We start from the raw sequence: 23,439 nt of genomic DNA on the forward strand, positions 1-23,439 counted from the left end.
GCAATTACACCACTGACTTCCCGTTACACTGCACCCCAACGCCCTGTGCATTCCCGACCACCTCATTTCTCTCCCTATATTCCACACAAACTTAAAATTCACTTGAATTTTCCTGAATTATACCTCCATCACAAACTTTTTCTAGAATAATCAGTGAAGCACTAGTAGCTTCCTGTGAATTCAGACACTAATCTTAGTATGAAATTCTCAAAAATACTCTAACTCATCTTCACCCATTTATGTATTTATCCTATCGTGTATCCATATGTATGTTATTCAAATACTTTAACCAACCTTTCTTAAAATGCATAATAGGCAAAACTGCTTTCAAGTTAAGATGTTTCTATTCTCTGTGATTGCTCTATGTGAGACTTCTATTAAGAAAGACTCTAGAAAGGAATAAATTACATCTAGGTAATTCCATCTGAAGGGCAATGTACTATGCAAATCTGACATTTAAGTTTGACAAAAATAGCAATACTTTATATCTGCATATTTATTTTATTTTATGAAGGGCTTTTTTAAATTGCAGGATAATTGCTTTACGCTTTCCCTGGTGACTCAGTGGTAAAGAATCAGCCTACCAAGCAGGAGATGCAGGTTCGATCCCTGGGTTGGGAAGATCCCCTGGAGAAGGAAATGGCAATCTGCTCCAGTGCTTCTGCCTGAGAAATCTCATGAACAGTGAAGCCTGGAGGGCTACAGTCCATGGGGTCGTAAAGCAACTTAGCAACTAAACAACAATTGCTTTACAGTGCTGTGTTGGTTTCTGCTTATAACAATGTGAATCAGCTGTAAGTATACACATATGCCCTTCCTGTTGAGGCTCCCTCCTGCTCCCCATCCCACCCCTCTGGGTCATCACAGAGCATCGAGCTGAGCTCCCTGTGCTATGCAGCTGCCTCCTGCTAGCCAGCTATTTCACCACCGTAGTATACTATGTCAGTGCTACTCTCTGAATTTGTCCCACCCTCTTGAAAACATATCATTTAATATTCAAAACAAAGTATTACTATAAAGACAGGACAAGTATTATTATCCCTATTCTGTACATGACTAAACTAAGGCTTAGTAAGATTCAATCTGTTGACCCAGTCAAAAGGCTGAATGACAGAACTGGGACCAGAACCTAGACTTCCAACTTCTGCTTCACTGTTCACAGAACATTTCACAAAGCACTTAGCCCACAGTAAGTACACATATAATGTTAGGTATGATTAGAGGGGGAAAGATAAAGAGGAAAAGAAATATACTCAAAGAAAAATGTGAATAAAATACTGGCAAAACTGCCAAACTTGTGGAGAAAGATAGAAGAGACATGTCAAATTGTCTGATAAGTCTGTATAAAGTTTCAAAATATAGGGTTCTCTACCAACCACCGACAAAAATAATAGCAGTGATAATAAAAACTGCAGCAGCACTTAACATTCACGGCATGCTTGCTATGTGCCAGGCACTGTGTTAAGTGCTTTCCATATAGCTATATTTCATTTAGTCTTTGAAGTAATTATTACCAGAGTTACTATTTTTTATTTACTTATTTTTTGGCTGTGCTGGGTCTTCATTGCTGCATGGGCTTTTCTCTAGTTGTGGCAAGTAGAGGTTACTCTCTAGTTGCGGTGTGCAGGCTTCTCACTGTGGTGGCTTCTCTTGCTGCAGAACCTGGGCTCTAGGCACGAGAGCTTCAGCAGCTGCAGCATAGGAGCTCAGTAGTTGAGGCTCCCAGGTTCTGGGTACAGGCTCAATAGTTGTGGCACACAGGCTTAGTTGCCCCAAGACATGTGGGACCTTTGCGGACCAGGGATTGAACCCATGTCTCCTACTTTGGCAGGCAGATTCTTTACCACTGAGCCACCAGGGAAGCCCATCATAGTTTCTACTATTAGCTCTGTTTTTTACAGGAGAAAAAAGAGACAATGCCAAGATTCAAAATTAGGTAACTATTTCATTGCCAACATCTGCTGGATCATCAAAAAAGCAAGAGAGTTCCAGAAAAACATCTACTTCTGCTTTATTGACTACACCAAACGCTTTGTCTGTGTGTATCACAACAAACTGTGGAAAATTCTGAAAGAGATGGGAATACCAGACCACCTGACCTGAGAAATCTGTATGCAGGTCAAGAAGCAAGAGTTAGAACCAGACACGAAACAACAGACTAGTTCCAAATCAGGAAAGGAGTATGTCAAAGATGTGTATTGTCACTCTGCTTATTTAACTTACATGCAGAGTACATCATGAGAAATGCTGGGCTGGAAGAAGCACAAGCTGGAATCAAGATTGCCAGGAGAAATATCAATAATTTCAGATAAGCAGATGACACCGCCCTTATGGCAGAAAGCTAAGAAGAACTAAAGAGCCTCTCGATGAAAGTGAAAGAGGACAGTGAAAAAGTTGTCTTACAACTCAACATTCAGAAAACTAAGATCACGGCATCTGGTCCCATCACTTCATGGCAAACAGATGGGGAAACAATGGAAACACTGAGAAACTTTATTTTTGGGGGCTCCAAAATCAGATGGTGACTGCAGCCATGAAATTAAAAGATGCTTACTCCTTGGAAGAAAAGCTATGACAATCCTAGGCAGCATATTAAAAAGCAGAGACATTACTTTGCCAACAAAGATCCATCTAGTCAAAGCTATGGTTTTCCCAGTAGTCATGTATGGATATGAGAGCTGGACTCTAAAGAAGCTGAGCACTGAAGAATTGATGCTTCTGAACTGTGGTGTTGGAGAAGACTCTTGAGAGAGTCCCTTGGACTGCAAGGAGATCCAACCAGTCAATCCTAAAGGAAATCAGTCCTGAATATTCTTTGGAAGGACTGATGCTGAAGCTGAAACTCCAATACTTTGGCCACCTGATGCAAAGAACCGACTCATTTGAAAAGACCCTGATGCTGGGAAAGATCGAAGGTAGGATGATAAGGGGATGACAGAGGATGAGATGGTTGGATGGCATCACCAGTGTGATGGACTTGAGTTTGCGTAGGCTCCAGGAGTTGGTGATGGACAGGACAGGACAGGGAGGACTGGCATGCTGTAGTCCATGAGGCTGCAAAGATTTGGACATGACTGAGTGACTGAACTGATCTCATTGATATGGCTTACTGTGCCTGTTTCCAGGATATGCAACAGAAGACAAAGCGATCTAAATTTCTGGAAAAAGCTAAACACAACTGAACTTCATGTTTTAAATAAAATTCAAAATAACAAATGCTATATACTAATTTAATCAATCATTTTTGAGAGAAAACAAGGAAGGAAGAAAGAAAAAGAGAGGGAAAGGGGAAGGAGAAAACAGATTTCTCACTTCCCTCTCTTAGAACTCTTGTCAGCTCCCCCTGATAATCTGACAAAGCCTATGGACCTAAACGTCTGGCAACAACTGATCTTTTTACCATCTCCATATTTAGTCTTTTCCAAAACATCTTAAGGTTGGAATCATACAGTATGCAACCTTTTCAAATTGGCTTCTTTTACTTAATAATACACAACTAATTTCCTCTACGTCTTTTCATGGCCTGATAGATCATTTCTTTCTAGAGCTGAATAATATTCCATTGCCTAGATGTACCATGGTTTATTTCCCCATTCATCTACTGAACAGCATCTTAGTTGCTTCCAAGTTTTGCCAATTATAAAGAAGGCAGCTATAAACCCATGTTCATGTTTTGGTGTAGACGTAAGTCTTCAACTCATCTTCATCTATACCAAGGGCATGACTGTAGAATCACAAGGTAAGAGTATATTTACTTTTGTAAGGAACTGCCAACCTGTATTCCCAAGTGGCTGAATTCTCACTTTGAATTCCCACCAGCATTGAATGAGAGTTTCTGTGGCTCTTCATCCTCACCCGCAATTGGAGTTGTCAGAGTTCCCAATTTTGGTCATTCTAATAGGTGTGTGATGGTAGCTCATTGCTTTAATTTGCATTTCCCTGACAGCATAGGATGTGGCATACCTTTTCATATGCCATTTGTACATCCTCTTTGGTGAGCTGGTTGTTAAGGTCTTCAGCTCATTTTTCAATCAGGTTGTTTCTTACTGTTGAGTTTTAAGAGTTCTTTGTATATTGTGGATAACAGTTACCTCATGTTATCGGATGTTACTGGATATCTTTCATTGGATGTCTTTTTCCAAATATATTCTCCCAAGTCTGTGACTTGCCTTCTCATTTTTTTAACACTGTCTTTTGCAGAAGTTTTTAATTTTAATGAAATCCAGCTTATCAATTATTTCTTTCAGGAACCATGCCTTTGTTACTGTACCTAAAGTCATTACCATACCCAAGGTCTTTTAGGTTTTCTCCAACGTTATCAGCTAGGAGTTTTACACTTCTACATTTAAGGTCAATGGCTCATTTTGAGTTAATTTTTTGTGAAGATTGGAAGGTCTGTGTCTGGATTTTTTTTTTTTTCCCATATAGATGTCCAGTTGTTCCAGCACTATTTGTTGAAAAGACTATTTTTGCACCATTGTATTGGCTTTGCTCCTTCGTCAAAGGTCAGTTGACTGTTATGTGGGTCCATTTCTGGGCTTTCTATTCTGTTCCATATATCTATTTGTCTTTTCTTCTGCCAATATCACCCTGCCTTAATTACTGTAGCTTTACAGTAAGTCTTGTAGTTGGTTGGTGTCAGTCTTCCAATTTTGTTCTTCTCCTTCAATACTGTGTTGCCTATTCTGTGTCTTTTGCTTTGCCATATACACATTAGAAGTTTATTGATATCTATAAAATAATTTGCTGGGATTGTATTGACTATGTTCTTCAAAATGGAATGAAATGATATCCTGACAATATTGAGTCTTCCTATTCATGAACATGGAACATCTCTCCATTTATTTAGTGCTTTAATCTCACTCATCAAAGTTTTATCATTTTCATCACATAAATCTTCTATATACTCTGTTAAATTGATACCTACCTACTTAAGTTTGAGGAGTGCTGATACGAAGTGGTACTATGTGTTTAATTCCAAACACCACTAACTCATTGGTGGTGCACAAGAAAGCAACTGACTTTCGTATGTTAATCTTGTATCTTGCAATCCTCTATAATCAATTACTAGTTATAGGGGTTTTTTGGTTGATTCTTTCAGATTTCTTACATAGATGATCATGTCATCTATGAACAAAGACAGTTTTATTTCTTCCTTCCCAATCTGTTTACCTTGTATTCTCTTTTCTTGTATTATTGCATGAACTAGAACTACTATCACAATGTTAAAAAGAAATGCCTCATAACTGACCTTAATGGGAAAGCTTCTAGTTTCTCCCATTAGTATCATGTTAGCTGTAGGGTTTTGTTTTGTTTTTAAATTAAGTTGAGGAAGTTCCCCTCTATTCCTAGTCTATTAAAAAGATTTTCATCATCTTTTATAGTTGGAGAATTTAGTCAAACTTTTTTTTCCTGCATCTGCTGGTATAATAACAGGATTTTTCTTTTCTAGCCTGTTGCTGTGATGAATTCCATTATTTATTTTCAAATGATGAACCAACCTTGCACATTTGGGATAAATCCCACTTGCTCATGGTGTCATTCTTTTTAAATATCGTGGGATATGACTTGCTAATATTTTGTTGAGGATTTTTATATCTATGTTGATGAGAGTCATTGGTCTGCAGTTTTCTTGTAGTGTCTTTGGTTTTGGTGGTATAGTAATGTCAGCCTCATAAAATGAGTTAGGAAGGATTCCCCTGCTTCTGCCCTCTACAATGGATTATAGAGAATTTATATAATTTCTTCCTAAGACACTTGGTAGAATTCAACAATTAATCAGTTTCGGCCTGGTACTTTCTGTTTTGGAAGGTTATCAATTATTGACTTAATCTCTTTTACAGATTTATATTTATTTGGAGTGTCTATTTCATCTTGAGTGAGTTTTCACAGATTCTGTCTTTCAAGCAATCAGTTCATTTAGTCCCGGTTATTTGTGACAAAGGGCTCTTAATAGTATTCTTTTATTATCCTCTTTTAATGCCCATGGCATCTGGACAGAAATGAATAACTAGGGATATGAAATAGGATTTGGGGACAGAATTAGCCATATAGGGAGAGTGGTCATAAAGGTCAAAAAAGCCTATTCAACATAATTGATACTTTTCTCCGGCTACATTCAAATGCATGAGTAGAGAGCATAATAGGTATAAAGGTGGCTATAATGAGGACAGCTCTGTCAAACATGAACTACTAAGGGATAGGGTAGCCAGACAGTTGGGAGAATATGCAAGAACACCATTATGACAGGCAAACCACAGAATATCAGTTGGGTTTCCAGGAAAGTGTGGCCATATGAAGTATTCAGTTCAGTTCAGTCACTCAGTCGTGTCTGACTCTTTTGTGACCCCATGGACCACAGCACGCCAAGCTTCCCTGTGCATCAGCAACTCTCAGAGCTAACTCAAACTATTTTCCATTGCATCAGTGATGCCATCCAACCATCTCATCCTCTGTCATCCCCTTCTCCTCCTGCCTTCAATCTTTCCCAGCATCAGGGTCTTTTCCAATGAGTTAGTTCTTCACATCAGGTAGCCAAAGTATTGAAGTTTCAGCTTCAGCATCAGTCCTTCCAATGAATATTCAGGACTGATTTCCTTTAGGATGGACTGGATGGATCTCCTTGCAGTCCAAGGGACTCTCAAGAGTCTTCTCCAACACCACAGTTCAAAAGCATCAATTCCTCAGCACTCAGTTTTCTTTATAGTCCAACTCTCACATCCATACATGACCACTGGAAAAACCATAGCTTTGAATGCAAAGTAATGTCTCTAATTTTAATATGCTGTCTAGGATTATCATAGCTTTTCTTCCAAGGAGCAAGCATCTTTTAATTTCGTGGCTGCAGTCACCATCTGCAGTGATTTTGGAGTCCCAAAAAATGAAGTCTCTCACTGTTTCCATTGTTTCCCATCTATTTGGCATGAAGTAATAGAACTGGATGCCATGATCTTCAGTTTCTGAATGTTGAGTTTTAAGACAACTTTTTCACTCTCCTCTTTCACTTTCATCAAGAAGCTCCTTAGTTCTTCTGCCATAAAAGTGGTATCATCTGCATATCTGAGGTTACTGATATTTCTCCTGGCAATCTTGATTCCAGCTTGTGCTTCATCTACCCTGGCATTTTGCATGATGTACTCTGCATATACGTTAAATAAGCAGGGTGACAATATACAGCTTTGACGTACTCTTTTTCCAATCTGGAACCAGTCTGTTGTTCCATGTCCAGTTCTAACTCTTGCTTCTTGACCTGCATACAGATTTCTCAGGAGACAGGTCAGGTGGTCTGGTATTCCCATCTCTTTCAGAATTTTCCACAGTTTGTTGTGATCCACACAGTCAAAGGCTTTGGCATAGTCAATAAAGCAAAAGTAGATGTTTTCCTGAAATGCTTGCTTTTTTGATGATCCAACAGATGTTGGCAATTTGATCTCTGGTTTGCCTTTTCTAAATCCAGCTTGAACATCTGGAAGTTCATGGTTCATGTACTGTTGAAGCCTGGCTTGGAGAATTTTGAGCATTACTTTGCTAGTGTGTGAGATGAGTGCAATTGTGCAGTAGTTTGAACATTCTTTGGCATTGTCTTTCTTTGGGATTGGAATGAAAACTGATCTTTTCCAGTCCTTGGCCACTTCTGAGTTTTCCAAATTTGCTGGCACACTGAGTGGAGCACTTTCACAGCATCATCTTTTAGTATTTGAAATAGCTCAGCTGGAATTCCATCATCTCCACTAAGTGTGTTTGTAGTGATGCTTCCTAAGGCCCACTTGACTTCCCATTCCAGGATACTTGGCTCTAGGTGAGTGATCACACCATCATGGTTATCTGGGTCATGAAGATCTTTTTTGTATAGTTCTGTGTATTCTTGCCACCTCTTCTTGATATCTTCTGCTTCTGTTAGGTCCATACCATTTCTGTCCTTTACTGTTCCCATCTTTGCATGAAATGTTCCCTTGGTATGTCAAATTTTCTTGAACAGAGCTCTAGTCTTTCCCATTCTACTGTTTTCCTTATATGGAGTATAAGGGATAATGAAAGGGTGGTAGGATCAGTAAATTATAGATTGCATGGAATCTATAGACCACAAAGAATGATTAGAGTCACACGATCAGAGAGAAAAAGGAAGAAAGAAAGATGACAGGTAGAAGAGGGATAGCTGAGACTGAGACCCTAGAAGGAGAGTCACTGCCAGGGAGAACAAGGCAAGACCATAGGGATGAGCAGAAGACAAAACCACTGGAGGAAAGAAATGTGAGAAATTTAGAGGACAGCAAATGTAGAACGCACACACTGAGCCTGAAAATTATACCTTCAAGGAATAAGGAGAAGTGACCTGGAATTCTATTTAAATGTGCTGCAACAGGAAGGGGAAGCAGGTGGTATAGCCTGATGGCGTGTACTTCAAATGTGTGGAGTTTAGGAGATGGGAGAAAGACTGCCTGAAATACCAGTGAGGAAGAAGCATGAAACATAATCCACCTCCTGGATCAGAGGCAGGAGTGCTGTGGGGGTGAGGTGGGAGGGAGACAATTACTACTTAAAACAACTGGAAGAGGCAGTATCCCCACAGGTGAGTCAGCGTTTAGCTAGAACAAGAAGGTAAAGGGGATGTTCAGAGAAAAGAGGAACAAAGAAAATTTTGCTGATGATAAACTCACTTCTAGAGGGCAAAGTGGTAGAATTTCATGAGTAATGCAGAGATATTTCCCTGATAACTACTGAAACCAAGCATTTTTTCATAAGTTTACAGGCTATTCAAGTTTCCCACATTTTTTATTGGGTTATTTGTCCTTTTACTGATGAATTTTAACTTTTATAAAGTCTTAATATATGGTATCTTCTCCCAGTCAGGCTCATCTTAAGTTTTTTAGTACATAAATTTTAATATATTCATCAATTATGCTTTTGTCTTATCTAAGAAAGCTTCTTGTAATTCAATGTCATAAATATATCCTTCCAGATAATTTAAATTTTTTCGTTTCTCATTTGTTCTTTAGCCCATCAATAATTTATTTTTTATATTATGTGAAAATAATCTTATATTTTATTTGTAATTTAATTGCATTACCGTCAGAGAACAGGTTGTGTCTGGATTCTATACTGTTGTCTGACTTCTATTTACTGAGACTTCTTTATAACCTAGGAAGTGATCAATTTTTGCATATGCTTTGTGTACACTATTTGAGTGCCAATGAATATACACATATACACATACATGTATGTACTTATATGAGCTCAAGCATAACTGTATCTTAATTCTATATTCTTGCCATTTTTTTCTGCTTGATCTATCAGTTTCTGAGTAAAGGATATTAATATTAACCACTATGATCATGAATACACCTTTCCCCCTTGTAATTCTATTAAACTGAGCTTTAAATATTTCAAGTCTATGCTGTTAGGTACCTAAAAGATTTGTACTTTTATACTCCTTGCATGATTATTCATTTTACCATTATATAATTTCCTTCTTTCTGTTATCAATGCTTTTCATGTTCAATTTCACCTGGTTTGATATGAATACTACTATTCTAGCTTTAGAGTACATCTAAAACATAAAGTATTTTGCCTGGATCTTTTTCTCTTTCTTCGTTTCAAACCTTTCCTTGACATTTTAAGTGTGTCTCTTATAAGCAGTATATTTGCTGTTGCTCAGTCACTCAGTCACGTCTGACTCTCTGCGATCCCATGGACTGCAACATGCCAGGCTTCCCTTTCCTTCACCATCTCCTGAAGCTTGCTCAAACTTATGTCCATTGAGTTGGTAATGTCTTCTCATCCTCTGTCCTCTGTCATCTCCTTCTCCTCCTGCCTTCAATCTTTCCAGCATCAGGGTCTTTTCTAATGACTCTCCTCTTCACATCAGGTGGCCAAAGTATTGGGCTTCAGTTTCAGCATCAGTCCTTCCAATGAATACTCAGGGTCGACTTCCTTTAGGATTGACTGCTTTGATCTCCTTGCTGTCCAAGGGACTCTCAAGAGTCTTCTCCAACATCACAATTCAAAAGCATCAATTCTTTGGTGCTCAGACTTCTTTAGGGTCCAACTCACATCCATACACAACTACTGGAAAAACCAAAGCTTTAACTATACAGACCTTTGTCGGCAAAGTAATGTCTCTGCTTTTTAACATGCTGTCTAGGTTTGTCATAGCTTTTCTTCCAAGGAGCAAGCGTCTTTTAATTTCCTGGCTGCAATCATCACAGTAATCTGCGGAGCCCAAGAAAATAAAAGTCTGTCACTGTTTCTCCACTGCTTCCCCATCTAGTTGCCATGAAGTGATGGGACCAGATGCCATGATCTTATTAGTATTTTGAATGTTGAGTTAGAAGCCAGCTTCTTCACTCTCCTCTTTCACCTTCATCAAGAGACTCTTCAGTTCCGCTTTGCTTTCGGCCATAAGGGTAGTGTCATCTGCCTACCTGAGGTTATTGATAGTTCTCCCAGCAATCTTAAATTAAGCAATATATAGTTCAATTCAAAATGAGAGGTTTAATTCAACCATCTTGACTTTTAGGAACTGAATTTAATCAGTTAACATGTATTATGCTTGCTAAAATATTTATATTTAATATCTACCACTATCTTTCGTGTTTTTCACTTACTATGATTTTTCCTTTTTTTCTTGTCTTCTATTTAGTTGAAAGTGAAAGTCACTCAGTCGTGTCTGACTCTTTGCAACCCCATGACTATACAGTCCATGGAATTCTCCAGGCAAGAATACTGGAGTCGGCAGCCACTCCCTTCTGCAGGGGATCTTCCCCATCCAGAGATCGAACCCAGGTCTCCTGAATTGCAAAAAGATTCTTTACCATCTGAGCCACCAGGGAAGCCCAAGAATACTGGAGTGGGTAAGCTTTGGTTTATTCACTTTCTCTTTTCCTCTGTTTATTTGGAAATCCTGCCCACTTGTTTTCTTCCTTTAGTAGCCAGCCGCAAACAAAGACTCCTTCTTAAAGAAGACAAGGATTTTATCACACTAACTTCCCTCCAAACTCCTACAATCTATCTTCTATGTCTTAATATTGTTTAAGATTGTATCTCCACCTTTCTAAATTTAACTGTGTGTTTTTTAAAAACATCAATAGTTAATGAGATTTACTGACATATTTTACAGCTACCTTTTTATCTAGCTCCCTCCTCCAGGTTACCTTTTCTTCTTTGCTGAAGTATATCTTTAATAGTCCTTTCATTAACGGTCTGTAGGTGGCAAACCCTTAGCATTTGTACATCTAAAAATGGCTTTATTTCACTCTTGCACGTGAATTATCATTTGAATGGGCACAGAATTCTCGAATAAAGGTTATTTCACCTTATAACTGCAGATATTGCTCCACTCTTCTTTTGTTCATAACAAGGGTTATTGTTATTCCTCTGTGGTTTTGTTCACTTTCTGGGGTTTTTAAGAATTTTATCCTTAACTCTAACATTTTGCCAGTTCTCTAGAATGTGCATGGATGCTAAGTTGCTCAGTCATGTTTGACTCTGTGCAACTCTTTCTGTCCATGAGTGGGTTGCCATTTCCTCCTCCAGGGGATCCTGGACTGGCAGGCAGTTTCTTTACCACAGCCCTTCTCTACAATATATCTAAGTATAAATCTATTTTTATTTAGCCTGCTCAGCTCTACAGTTACCCTCTTGAGAACTCAAAGTAAGGAAAATGTCAACAGTATTTTCTCCAAATATTGCATGCCCACTACTCATCCTCTATTTCAAAAGTCCTAGAAGGCATATCTTAGAATTTCTCAATCAATTCCTCCTTCCTATTTTCCATCCCTTCAGTTCTCTGAGATATGTTCTAAATCCTCTTAAGTAATATCTTTCAATTTGTAAATTCTCTCTTTAATCTCTTTTTTCAATATAATTTATCCTTACTAATTGTAGGTTTTAAAAATTTCACTAACATTTTCATTTCTAACATGTTCACTTTTATCTATAAATGTTCAAAATTAACATCCATCTTTTATTTCAGAATTTTCCTTTTTTTATTTCATCTTTCCTTTGAGGAATTTAAACTCATTTATTTGAAAATCTTCTTTCAAAAAACGACCTTATGGGCTTTCCCTGATGGCTCATAGTAAAGAATCCACCTGGCAACGCAGGAGACATGGGTTCAATCCCTGTTCGGGGAAGATCCACGTGCCTCTGAGAACTAAGCCCGTGTGCCACACAGGCTTATATATTTAGCTTATGCTCCAGAGCCCAAAACTACTGAAGCCCATGTGCTCTAGAGCCTGTGCTCTGTAACGAGAGAAGCCACTGCAGTGAGAAGCCCACACACCACAACTAGAGAGTAGCCCCACTGGCCACAACCAGAGAAAAGCCCACACGGCAATGAAGACCCAGCACAGCCAAAAATAATAAACAAACAGACTGCTGAAAAGTGACCTTTTTTCATTACCTCATCTCTCATTTGTGGAATGTGTTGTTTACATCTTATATTTTTCTCATGTGCTCTGATATTTTATTTTGCAACCTTATTTTGTGTTGTTTCTTTTACTTTAGTTTTTCACTTCGCTCACGCTCACTACATGTGTACTGGTTTTACGGTTACCATCATCTGGCCCACCATGGTCCCACTTTCAGAGGTCTTTTATTGGGGACTTTAAGCTCTCAGCCTTCAAGAATATAGCTGACTTAGTCATGAGCCAGAGGGCCACTCTCTTTTATTGCTTCAGATGTCAATTATCACAGGCCACAACCCCAGGCAGATTGTAGCATTTTTTGTCTCCTAGTGCAGAACACTGCACAAACCTAAAGTTTTATACCATGAGTCTGGATCTGTTTTCCCACTACAGTCAGGGTGTTTCAGCCTTCCTTATCCCATAGGACTTGTCTAGTAAGTGTGTGTCCCCAACTCCATTTACCTGTGAATATTTTTGTTTGTTTTACTCCTAATCCACTGGGATTTTTATTTTATTTTTGAAAATCCTTTGTCTCTTTAATTAAAAAAAAATACTGTATGGCAGAAACCAACTCAATATGGTAGAGCAAATTTAAAAATAAATTAAAAAAAAAAGAAAAAAACCTTGTGGAAATTAGCTGCTGAATATTACACACTAAAAAATATATTTTATCATTTATGCCTCTTGTGTGTGATAAGTGGAGAATATTTTATGGACTCACAATGTCACCTTGATTATAAGTCCATGTTTTCCTTATGCATAGTTTTTGGTTTACATAATACATATTGATATATTTGATAACATCAAACTAAAATTGTATGAAAAGGTCAGATAAAATACCCATAGATTACAAAGCTAACTATAAATATGCAATGGAGAAGGCGATGGCACCCCACTTCAGCACTCTTGCCTGGAAAATCCCATGGATGGAGGAGCCTGGTAGGCTGCAGTCCATGGAGTCACTAAGAGTTGGACATGACTGAGCGACTTCACTTTCACTTTTCACTTTCTTGCATTGGAGAAGGAAATGGCAACCCACTCCAGTGTTCTTGCCTGGAGAGTCCCAGGGACGGGGGAGCCTGGTGGGCTGCTGTCTATGGGGTCGCACAGAGTCGGACACGACTGAAGCGACTTAGCAGCAGCAGCATAAATATGCAAAAACATTTTTAAAAATAAGGTAGGCTTGTGTTCTAAGAATCTAGTAGAATAATTTGAAAAAATTTTAGATTCAATACATCTTGATTATCCTACAATTGAAAGGCATCATTATACTGAGAAAATAGATCATAGAAGAACTCACAAATATGGAATGTGCCACAGAGGAGTTAAGAGTGTAAAATGTAGAAAGTGATAGAATGGGTTCAAATCTTGGCTGTGTTACATACTAGTAAGTTACATAAATTCTCTCTACCTAGTTTCCTCATGAAGATAATAATAATGCCTATAACATCAAAGGGTTGTTATAAGAAGCACATTAATCTATGTATTTAGTACAAGTTAGACACATAATATGCTATACACATTTGTTAAAAGTTGTTCCATTAAATTTTTATATGAAGATAAAACATAATATCCAAATCCTGAAAAAGTAGATTTATAACTGAAATTAAAAACAAAAAAATAAAGTTATACATGCTGTACCTGTTTTGATGTTTTATGAGTGCCTTGAATTGTCCTCTTTGATTTTCCACCAGTTTGACATTTAGATTTTCCTTAAGGCAAAAATAGATAAATATATAGATCAACAAACAGATAATATAAAACTGAGCTATGCAAATCTTCCAGGCATACTAACACCTAATCCCCTTCTACAGACCACAGACTAATCTATACATGGTGGAAACAGTGGCAGACTTTATTTTGGGGGGCTCAAAAATCACTGCAGATGGTAACTGCGGCCATGAAATTAAAAGACGCTTACTCCTTGGAAGGAAAGTTATGCCCAACCTAGACAGCATATTCAAAAACAGAGATTACTTTGCCAACAAAGGTCCGTCTAGTCAAAGCTATGGTTTTGCCAGTAGTCATGTATGGATGTGAGAGCTGGACTACAAAGAAAGCTGAGCGCAGAAGAATTGATACTTTTGAACTGTGGTGTTGGAGAAGACTCTTGAGAGTCCCCTGGACTGCAAGGAGATCCAACTAGTCCATCCTAAAGGAGATCAGCCCTGGGTGTTCATTGGAAGGACTGATGTTGAAGCTGAAACTCCAATACTTTGGCCACCTGATGTGAAGAACCGACTCATTTGAAAAGACCCTGATGCTGGGAAAGATTGAAGGCGGGAGGAGAAGGGGACGACAAAGGATGAGATGGTTGGATGGCATCACCGACTCAGTGGACATAAGTTTCAGTAAACTCCGGGAGCTGGCAATGGACAGGGAGGCCTGGAGTGCTGCAGTCCATGGGGTCGCAAAGAGTAAGACATGACTAAGCGACTAAACTGAACTGGCCAACATGAACTACAGATATAATAAAAAACAAATTTCCAAGGTACGAGAGACTGTTTTAATTGACTGGCTTTCTTAGAACAGGAAAAAATCAGATAGTCTGACAATTTAAAAACAAAGCCAAATGAGTGATACCCTTCAACTTACATACAACTCTTTTGAAAATACGTTTTGAATTCAAATTTTATTTTGACAATAAAATTAAGGACACATTTTTTTAACACTTAAAAACTCAGTATTTCCTGGTCACTATGCTTGACCCCCCAAATTGTATGTAATTATTTTATAATGTTAGGTTAATCATGTTCCCATTATGGCTTGCAATTGTAATTATCTTTTATTTTTTTGTCTGGCTATTGATTTTGAAAACTGATAAATATCTTTCATTATTGTGATTCTGTAATTATTACTCACTTAATGCCATTGTATAATGATGGGACTTCCCTGGTGGCTCAGACGTTAAAGCATCTGCCTACAATGCAGGAGACCCAGGTTCGATCCCTGAGTTGGGAAGATCCCCTGGAGAAGGAAATGGCAACCCACTCCAGTACTCTTGCCTGGAAAATCCCATGGACAGAGGAACCTGGTTGGCTACTGTCCATGGGGTCGCAAAGAGTCGGACACGACTGAGTGACTTCACTATAATGATTGGTAAATGGAAAAATAATAGAATTCTTTATCACCAAAACTACCATTTAATAGAAAAACCTGTAATCACTTTTTAAAATCGAGATGCATATCAGATCATCTTGGAATTTTTTGAAAAATATAAACGCCCAGGTATTTTTTTCCTTCACTAGAGCTCCAGATGTTTTTCTAAACAACTGGACTATATGAGGATCTTTACTTTTATCTAGTTTGTCTCACTTTTTCTATTTCATATTCAGTGCTCCCATTTCATTTAGTTTACGTTTTCAAATTTCTCCCTCTTTCTTTATGTTCTTTCTGAAGACTTTATCAAGTGTAGTAGAAAAGCTCTTGTATAAATAATATGCATAATATATATTTTATAAAACTTAGGAATTTTTGCCTAACAAAAAATTTGTGACATTTTGTGTTTTTTTCTTTTTTTTTTTAATTTTATTTTTAAACTTTACAATATTGTATTAGTTTTGCCAAATACCAAAATGAATCTGCCACAGGTATACCTGTGTTCCCCATCCTGAACCCTCCTCCCTCCTCCCTCCCCATACCTTCCCTCTGGGTCGTCCCAGTGCACCAGCCCCAAGCATCCAGTATCATGCATCGAACCTGGACTGGTGACTCGTTTCATACATGATATTATACATGTTTCAATGCCATTCTTCCAAATCTCCCCACCCTCTCCCTCTCCCACAGGGTCCATAAGACTGATCTATACATCAGTGTCTCTTTTGCTGTCTCGTACACAGGGTTATTGTTACCATCTTTCTAAATTCCATATATATGCATTAGTATACTGTATTGGTGTTTTTCTTTCTGGCTTACTTCACTCTGTATAATAGGTTCCAGTTTCATCCATCTCATTAGAACTAATTCAAATGAATTCTTTCTAATGGCTGAGTAATACTCCATTGTGTATATGTACCACAGCTTTCTTATCCATTCATCTGCTGATGGGCATCTAGGTTGCTTCCATGTCCTGGCTATTATAAACAGTGCTGCGATGAACATTGGGGTGCACGTGTCTCTTTCCCTTCTGGTTTCCTCAGTGTGTATGCCCAGCGGTGGGATTGCTGGATCATAAGGCAGTTCTATTTCCAGTTTTTTAAGGAATCTCCACACTGTTCTCCATAGTGGCTGTACTAGTTTGCATTCCCACCAACAGTGTAAGAGAGTTCCCTTTTCTCCACACCCTCTTCAGAATTTATTGCTTGTAGACTTTTGGATCGCAGCCATTCTGACTGGCGTGAAATGGTACCTCATAGTGGTTTTGATTTGCATTTCTCTGATAATGAGTGATGTTGAGCATCTTTTCATGTGTTTGTTAGCCATCTGTATGTCTTCTTTGGAGAAATGTCTATTTAGTTCTTTGGCCCATTTTTTGATTGGGTCATTTATTTTTCTGGAGTTGAGCTGTAGGAGTTGCTTGTATATTTTTGAGATTAGTTGTTTGTCAGTTGCTTCATTTGCTATTATTTTCTCCCATTCTGAAGGCTGCCTTTTCACCTTGCTAATAGTTCCCTTTGTTGTGCAGAAGCTTTTAAGTTTAATTAGGTCCCATTTGTTTATTTTTGCTTTTATTTCCAATATTCTGGGAGGTGGGTCATAGAGGATCCTGCTGTGATGTACGTCAGAGAGTGTTTTGCCTATGTTCTCCTCTAGGAGTTTTATAGTTTCTGGTCTTACGTTGAGATCTTTAGTCCATTTTGAGTTTATTTTTGTGTATGGTGTTAGAAAGTGTTCTAGTTTCATTCTTTTACAAGTGGTTGACCAGTTTTCCCAGCACCACTTGTTAAAGAGATTGTCCTTAATCCATTGTATATTCTTGCCTCCTTTGTCAAAGATAAGGTGTCCATATGTGCGTGGATTTATCTCTGGGCTTTCTATTTTGTTCCATTGATCAATATTTCTGTCTTTGTGCCAGTACCATACTGTCTTGATAACTGTGGCTTTGTAATACAGCCTGAAGTCAGGTAGGTTGATTCCTCCAGTTCCATTCTTCTTTCTCAAGATCGCTTTGGCTATTCGAGGTTTTTTGTATTTCCATACAAATTGTGAAATTGTTTGTTCTAGCTCTGTGAAGAATACTGTTGGTAGCTTGATAGGGATTGCATTGAATCTATAAATTGCTTTGGGTAGTATACTCATTTTCACTATATTGATTCTTCCAATCCATGAACATGGTATATTTCTCCAGCTATTAGTGTCCTCTTTGATTCCTTTCACCAGTGTTTTATAGTTTTCTATATATAGGTCTTTAGTTTCTTTAGGTAGATATATTCCTAAGTATTTTATTCTTTCCGTTGCAATGGTGAATGGAATTGTTTCCTTAATTTCTCTTTCTGTTTTCTCATTATTAGTGTATAGGAATGCAAGGGACTTCTGTGTGTTGATTTTATATCCTGCAACTTTACTATAATCATTGATTAGTTCTAGTAATTTTCTGGTGGAGTCTTTAGGGTTTTCTATGTAGAGGATCATGTCATCTGCAAATAGTGAGAGTTTTACTTCTTCTTTTCCAATTTGGATTTCTTTTATTTTTCTGCTCTGACTGCTGTGGCCAAAACTTCCAAAACTATGTTGAATAGTAATGGTGAAAGTGGGTACCCTTGTCTTGTTCCTGACTTTAGAGGAAATGCTTTCAATTTTTCACCATTGAGGATAATGTTTGCTGTGGGTTTGTCATATATAGCTTTTATTATGTTGAGGTATGTTCCTTCTATTCCTGCTTTCTGGAGAGTTTTTATCATAAATGGATGTTGAATTTTGTCAAAGGCTTTCTCTGCATCTATTGAGATAATCATATGGTTTTTATTTTTCAATTTGTTAATGTGGTGTATTACATTGATTGATTTGCGGATATTGAAGAATCCTTGCATCCCTGGGATAAAGCCCACTTGGTCATGGTGTATGATCTTTTTAATGTGTTGTTGGATTCTGATTGCTAGAATTTTGTTAAGGATTTTTGCATCTATGTTCATCAGTGATATTGGCCTGTAGTTTTCTTTTTTTGTGGGATCCTTGTCAGGTTTTGGTATTAGGGTGATAGTGGCCTCATAGAATGAGTTTGGAAGTTTACCTTCCTCTGCAATTTTCTGGAAGAGTTTGAGCAGGATAGGTGTTAGCTCTTCTCTAAATTTTTGGTAGAATTCAGCTGTGAAGCCGTCTGGACCTGGGCTTTTGTTTGCTGGAAGATTTTTTATTACAGTTTCAATTTCCGTGCTTGTGATGGGTCTGTTAAGATTTTCTATTTCTTCCTGGTCCAGTTTTGGAAAGTTGTACTTTTCTAAGAATTTGTCCATTTCTTCCACATTGTCCATTTTATTGGCATATAATTGTTGATAGTAGTCTCTTATGATCCTTTGTATTTCTGTGTTGTCTGTTGTGATCTCTCCATTTTCATTACTAATTTTATTGATTTGATTTTTCTCCCTTTGTTTCTTGATGAGTCTGGCTAATGGTTTGTCAATTTTATTTATCCTTTCAAAGAACCAGCTTTTGGCTTTGTTGATTTTTGCTATGGTCTCTTTTGTTTCTTTTTCATTTATTTCTGCTCTAATTTTTAAGATTTCTTTCCTTCTACTAACCCTGGGGTTCTTCATTTCTTCCTTTTCCAGTTGCTTTAGGTGTAGGGTTAGGTTATTTATTTGACTTTTTTCTTGTTTCTTGAGGTATGCCTGTATTGCTATGAACTTTCCCCTTAGGACTGCTTTTAAAGTGTCCCACAGGTTTTGGGTTGTTGTGTTTTCATTTTCATTCGTTTCTATGCAAATTTTGATTTCTTTTTTGATTTCTTCTGTGATTTGTTGGTTATTCAGCAGCGTGTTGTTCAGCCTCCATATGTTGGAATTTTTAATAGTTTTTCTCCTGTAATTGAGATCTAATCTTACTGCATTGTGGTCAGAAAAGATGCTTGGAATGATTTCTATTTTTTTGAATTTACCAAGGCTAGATTTATGGCCCAGGATGCGATCTATCCTGGAGAAGGTTCCATGTGCGCTTGAGAAAAAGGTGAAATTCATTGTTTTGGGATGAAATGTCCTATAGATATCAATTAGGTCTAACTGGTCTATTGTATTGTTTAACGTTTGTGTTTCCTTGTTAATTTTCTGTTTAGTTGATCTATCCATAGGTGTGAGTGGGGTATTAAAGTCTCCCACTATTATTGTGTTATTGTTAATTTCTCCTTTCATACTTGTTAGCATTTGTCTTACATATTGCGGCGCTCCCGTGTTGGGTGCATATATAATTGTTATATCTTCTTCTTGGATTGATCCTTTGATCATTATGTAGTGACCATCTTTGTCTCTTTTCACAGCCTTTGTTTTAAAGTCTATTTTATCTGATATAAGTATTGCTACTCCTGCTTTCTTTTGGTCCCTATTTGCATGGAAAATCTTTTTCCAGCCCTTCATTTTCAGTCTGTATGTGTCCCCTGTTTTGAGGTGGGTCTCTTGTAGACAACATATGTAGGGGTCTTGTTTTTTTATCCATTCAGCCAGTCTTTGTCTTTTGGTTGGGGCATTCAACCCATTTACATTTAAGGTAATTACTGATAAGTATGATCCCATTGCCATTTACTTTATTGTTTTGGGTTCGAGTTTATACACCGTTTTTGTGTTTCCTGTCTAGAGAATATCCTTTAGTATTTGTTGGAGAGCTGGTTTGGTGGTGCTGTATTCTCTCAGCTTTTGCTTGTCTGAAAAGCTTTTGATTTCTCCCTCATATTTGAATGAGATCCTTGTTGGGTACAATAATCTGGGCTGTATGTTATTTTCTTTCATCACTTTAAGTATGTCTTGCCATTCCCTCCTGGCTTGAAGAGTTTCTATTGAAAGATCAGCTGTTAGCCTTATGGGAATTCCCTTGTGTGTTATTTGTTGTTTTTCCCTTGCTGCTTTTAATATTTGTTCTTTGTGTTTGATCTTTGTTAATTTGATTAATATGTGTCTTGGGGTGTTTCGCCTTGGGTTTATCCTGTTTGGGACTCTCTGGGTTTCTTGGACTTGGGTGATTATTTCCTTCCCCATTTTAGGGAAGTTTTCAACTATTCTCTCTTCAAGTATTTTCTCATGGTCTTTCTTTTTGTCTTCTTCTTCTGGGACCCCTACGATTCGAATGTTGTAGCATTTAATATTGTCCTGGAGGTCTCTGAGATTGTCCTCATTTCTTTTAATTCATTTTTCTTTTATCCTCTCTGATTCATTTATTTCTACCATTCTATCTTCTAATTCACTAATCCTATCTTCTGCCTCTGTTATTCTACTATTTGTTGCCTCCAGAGTGTTTTTAATTTCATTTATTGCATTATTCATTATATATTGACTGTCTTTTATTTCTTCTAGGTCCTTGTTAAACCTTTCTTGCATCTTCTCAATCTTTGTCTCCAAGCTATTTATCTGTGATTCCATTTTGATTTCAAGATTTTGGATCAATTTCACCATCATTATTTGGAATTCTTTATCAGGTAGATTCCCTATCTCTTCCTCTTTTGTTTGGTTTGGTGGGCATTTATCCTGTTCCTTTATCTGCTGGGTATTCCTCTGTCTCTTCATCTTGTTTAAATTGCTGAGTTTGGGGTGTCCTTTCTGTATTCTGGCAGTTTGTGGAGTTCTCTTTATTGTGGCGTTTCCTCGCTCTGTGTGGGTTTGTATAGGTGGCTTGTCAAGGTTTCTTGGTTAGGGAAGCTTGTGTCGGTGTTCTGGTGCATGGAGCTATATTTCTTCTCTCTGGAGTGCAATGAAATGTCCAGTAATGAGTTATGGGATGTCTATGGTTTTGGGGTGACTTTGGGCTGCCTGTATCTTGGAGCTCAGGGCTGTGTTCCTTGCTGCTGGAGAATTTGCTTGGTATGTCTTGCCCTGAAACTTGTTTCACTCAGAGAGGTTTACAGCGTTATATGGAGAAGAGAAGAGTGAGGAGGGAGTTAGAGGTGACCCGAATGAGATGAGGTGGAATCAATAGAGGAGAGAGTGGGCTATTCAGTAATCTCTTCCTTATGTGCACTCCACAACTGGACCGCTCAGAGTTGTTCACAGAGTTATACAGAGAAGAGAAGAAGGAGGAAGGTGGCAGAGGTGGTCAGGAGGACAAATGGGGGGAATGAAAAGGAGGGAGACAGATCCAGCCAGTAATCAGTTCCCTAAGTGTTCTCCACCATCTGGAACACACAGAAATTCACAGAGTTGGGTAGAGTAAAGAGGGGTTAGGGAGGAGACACAGGCGACCCAGTGGAGAAAAAGGAGAGTCCAAAGGGGGAGAGAGCAGTTAAGCCAGTAATCTCGCTCCCTAGTGAAAAATGGGTACTGAATATTGGGTTCTTAAAGGTACAAAATTGGTAACAAATACATAAAAGCAAAAATTAAAAATCTAGAGTATAGTTTGGAATTTCAAAAATATGATGTTAAAGAAAAGAAGGAAAAGAAAGAGAGAAAAAACGAACAAACAAAAACAAACAAGGTCACGAAAAGTATAAAGAAAATATAGGTACAAAAATTGATAACTAATACCAAAAAGCAAAAGTTAAAAATCTAGAGTAGAGTTTGGAATTTAAAAAATACAATGTTAAAAAAAGAAGAAGAAAAAGAAAGAGAGAGAAAAAAAAACAAGAACAAACAAAGTCGCATAAATTATAAAAAAGAAAATACAGGTAAAAAATTGATAAGAAATACCAAAAAGCATAAATTAAAAATCTAGAGTAGAGTTTGGAATTTCAGATATACAATGTTATTTAAAAGAAGAAGAGAAAGAAACAGAGAAAAAGAAAAAAGAAAAAAGGGTCACAGAAATTATAAAAAAAAAAAAAACTATAGGTACAAAATTGATAACAAATACCAAAAAGCTAAAATTAAAAATCTAGAGTAGAGTTTGGAATTACAAAAATACACTGTTAAAGAAGAGAAGGGGAAAAAAAAAGTCAAAAAAATTATAAAAATATATATATATGATGTTTGCTTTAAGAAAAAAAATAGGGTCTTTTTCTTTTTTTGCAAAGTAATCGGTTATAAAAGTGGAAATTAAAGGAATAATAGAAGACTTAAAATTTAATTAAAAATAATAATTAAAAAAAAAAGAAAGAACGATCGTACAAATAGTAAAACTATATCTAGGACTTTCTCTGGTTTTGTTCTGAGTATTGTGGGTTCAGTTTATCTTTGGCTAGTTCCTTGGTCCGACTTATATTTCTCAAGATCTATAGACCCCTTCCTTTGTAGTTGGTAGTAACCATAGGGTTTTAATCTATTGCCTGTAGCTTCCAAGGCTGTTCCCTCTGTTATAGCTTCTTCTGTTTGCTGGTCTCTTCAGGGTCTGGTTTCCGCCCTGACACAAAGGGGACGGTGGAGGACACTTTTTTTTTTTTTTTAGGCTTACTTGTTCAGTCGCGCTGAGGGGCGGTAGGGAGTGATGCTGCAAACAAATAACACTGCCGTGTGCTCGCAGTGCCTCAGCCACACTGGGTCTGTGCCCCGCTCCCCCACCCCTCTCCCCGCCCCCCGGCGCGTGTAGCCTCTCTGCCCACACTGCTCAGGCTCTAGGTTGCTCCGCCGGGAACCATCCGTGGCCGGCCCTGGGCTGCCTGTACTTCCCAGGTCCAAGCCGCTCAGGTTCAGGCACTCAGGTTGTGCTCAGAGGCACAGACTCTCGGTTGGGCCTGCGTTTTGTGCTCTTTCCAGATCCGACCAGCTCAGGTGATGAAGTGTTTGGCGCGCGCGATTGCTGACTTATCGCCCTCCCACCGCTCGGTTATCTAGGTGTGCACTGGCACACCTTCTCAGGCAGATGTTGACCGTCCAGACCCCCACGAAGTTTTAGTTAGCAAAGGAGCCTGCTTACAGTTTTATAGATAATGTCTCTCTGGGGCTGCGATTGTCCCCTTCCGGCTCTGGCTGCCTATCACCGGAGGGGGATGGTCTGCTGCTGGCTATCTCTGTTCAGTCCTTTGTTC

The 23,439-nt window shown here is 38.1% G+C and overlaps 1 protein-coding gene across 4 annotated transcripts in view; it reads right to left on the reverse strand.

Moving 5' to 3' along the window:
- SCAPER (S-phase cyclin A associated protein in the ER) overlaps positions 1–23,439 on the reverse strand; it is a 423,604-nt gene that overhangs the window by 358,175 nt on the left and 41,990 nt on the right. For all 4 annotated transcript variants that reach the window (XM_010817116.3, XM_010817115.3, XM_059879316.1 and 1 more), the window contains exon 4: positions 14,046–14,116. In XM_010817116.3, coding sequence (XP_010815418.2) covers positions 14,046–14,116 — 71 coding nt within the window. The remainder of the gene's footprint in view (positions 1–14,045; positions 14,117–23,439) is intronic.

This window comes from Bos taurus, chromosome 21, assembly GCF_002263795.3.
Source record: "Bos taurus isolate L1 Dominette 01449 registration number 42190680 breed Hereford chromosome 21, ARS-UCD2.0, whole genome shotgun sequence".
Taxonomy (NCBI): Eukaryota; Metazoa; Chordata; class Mammalia; order Artiodactyla; family Bovidae; genus Bos; species Bos taurus.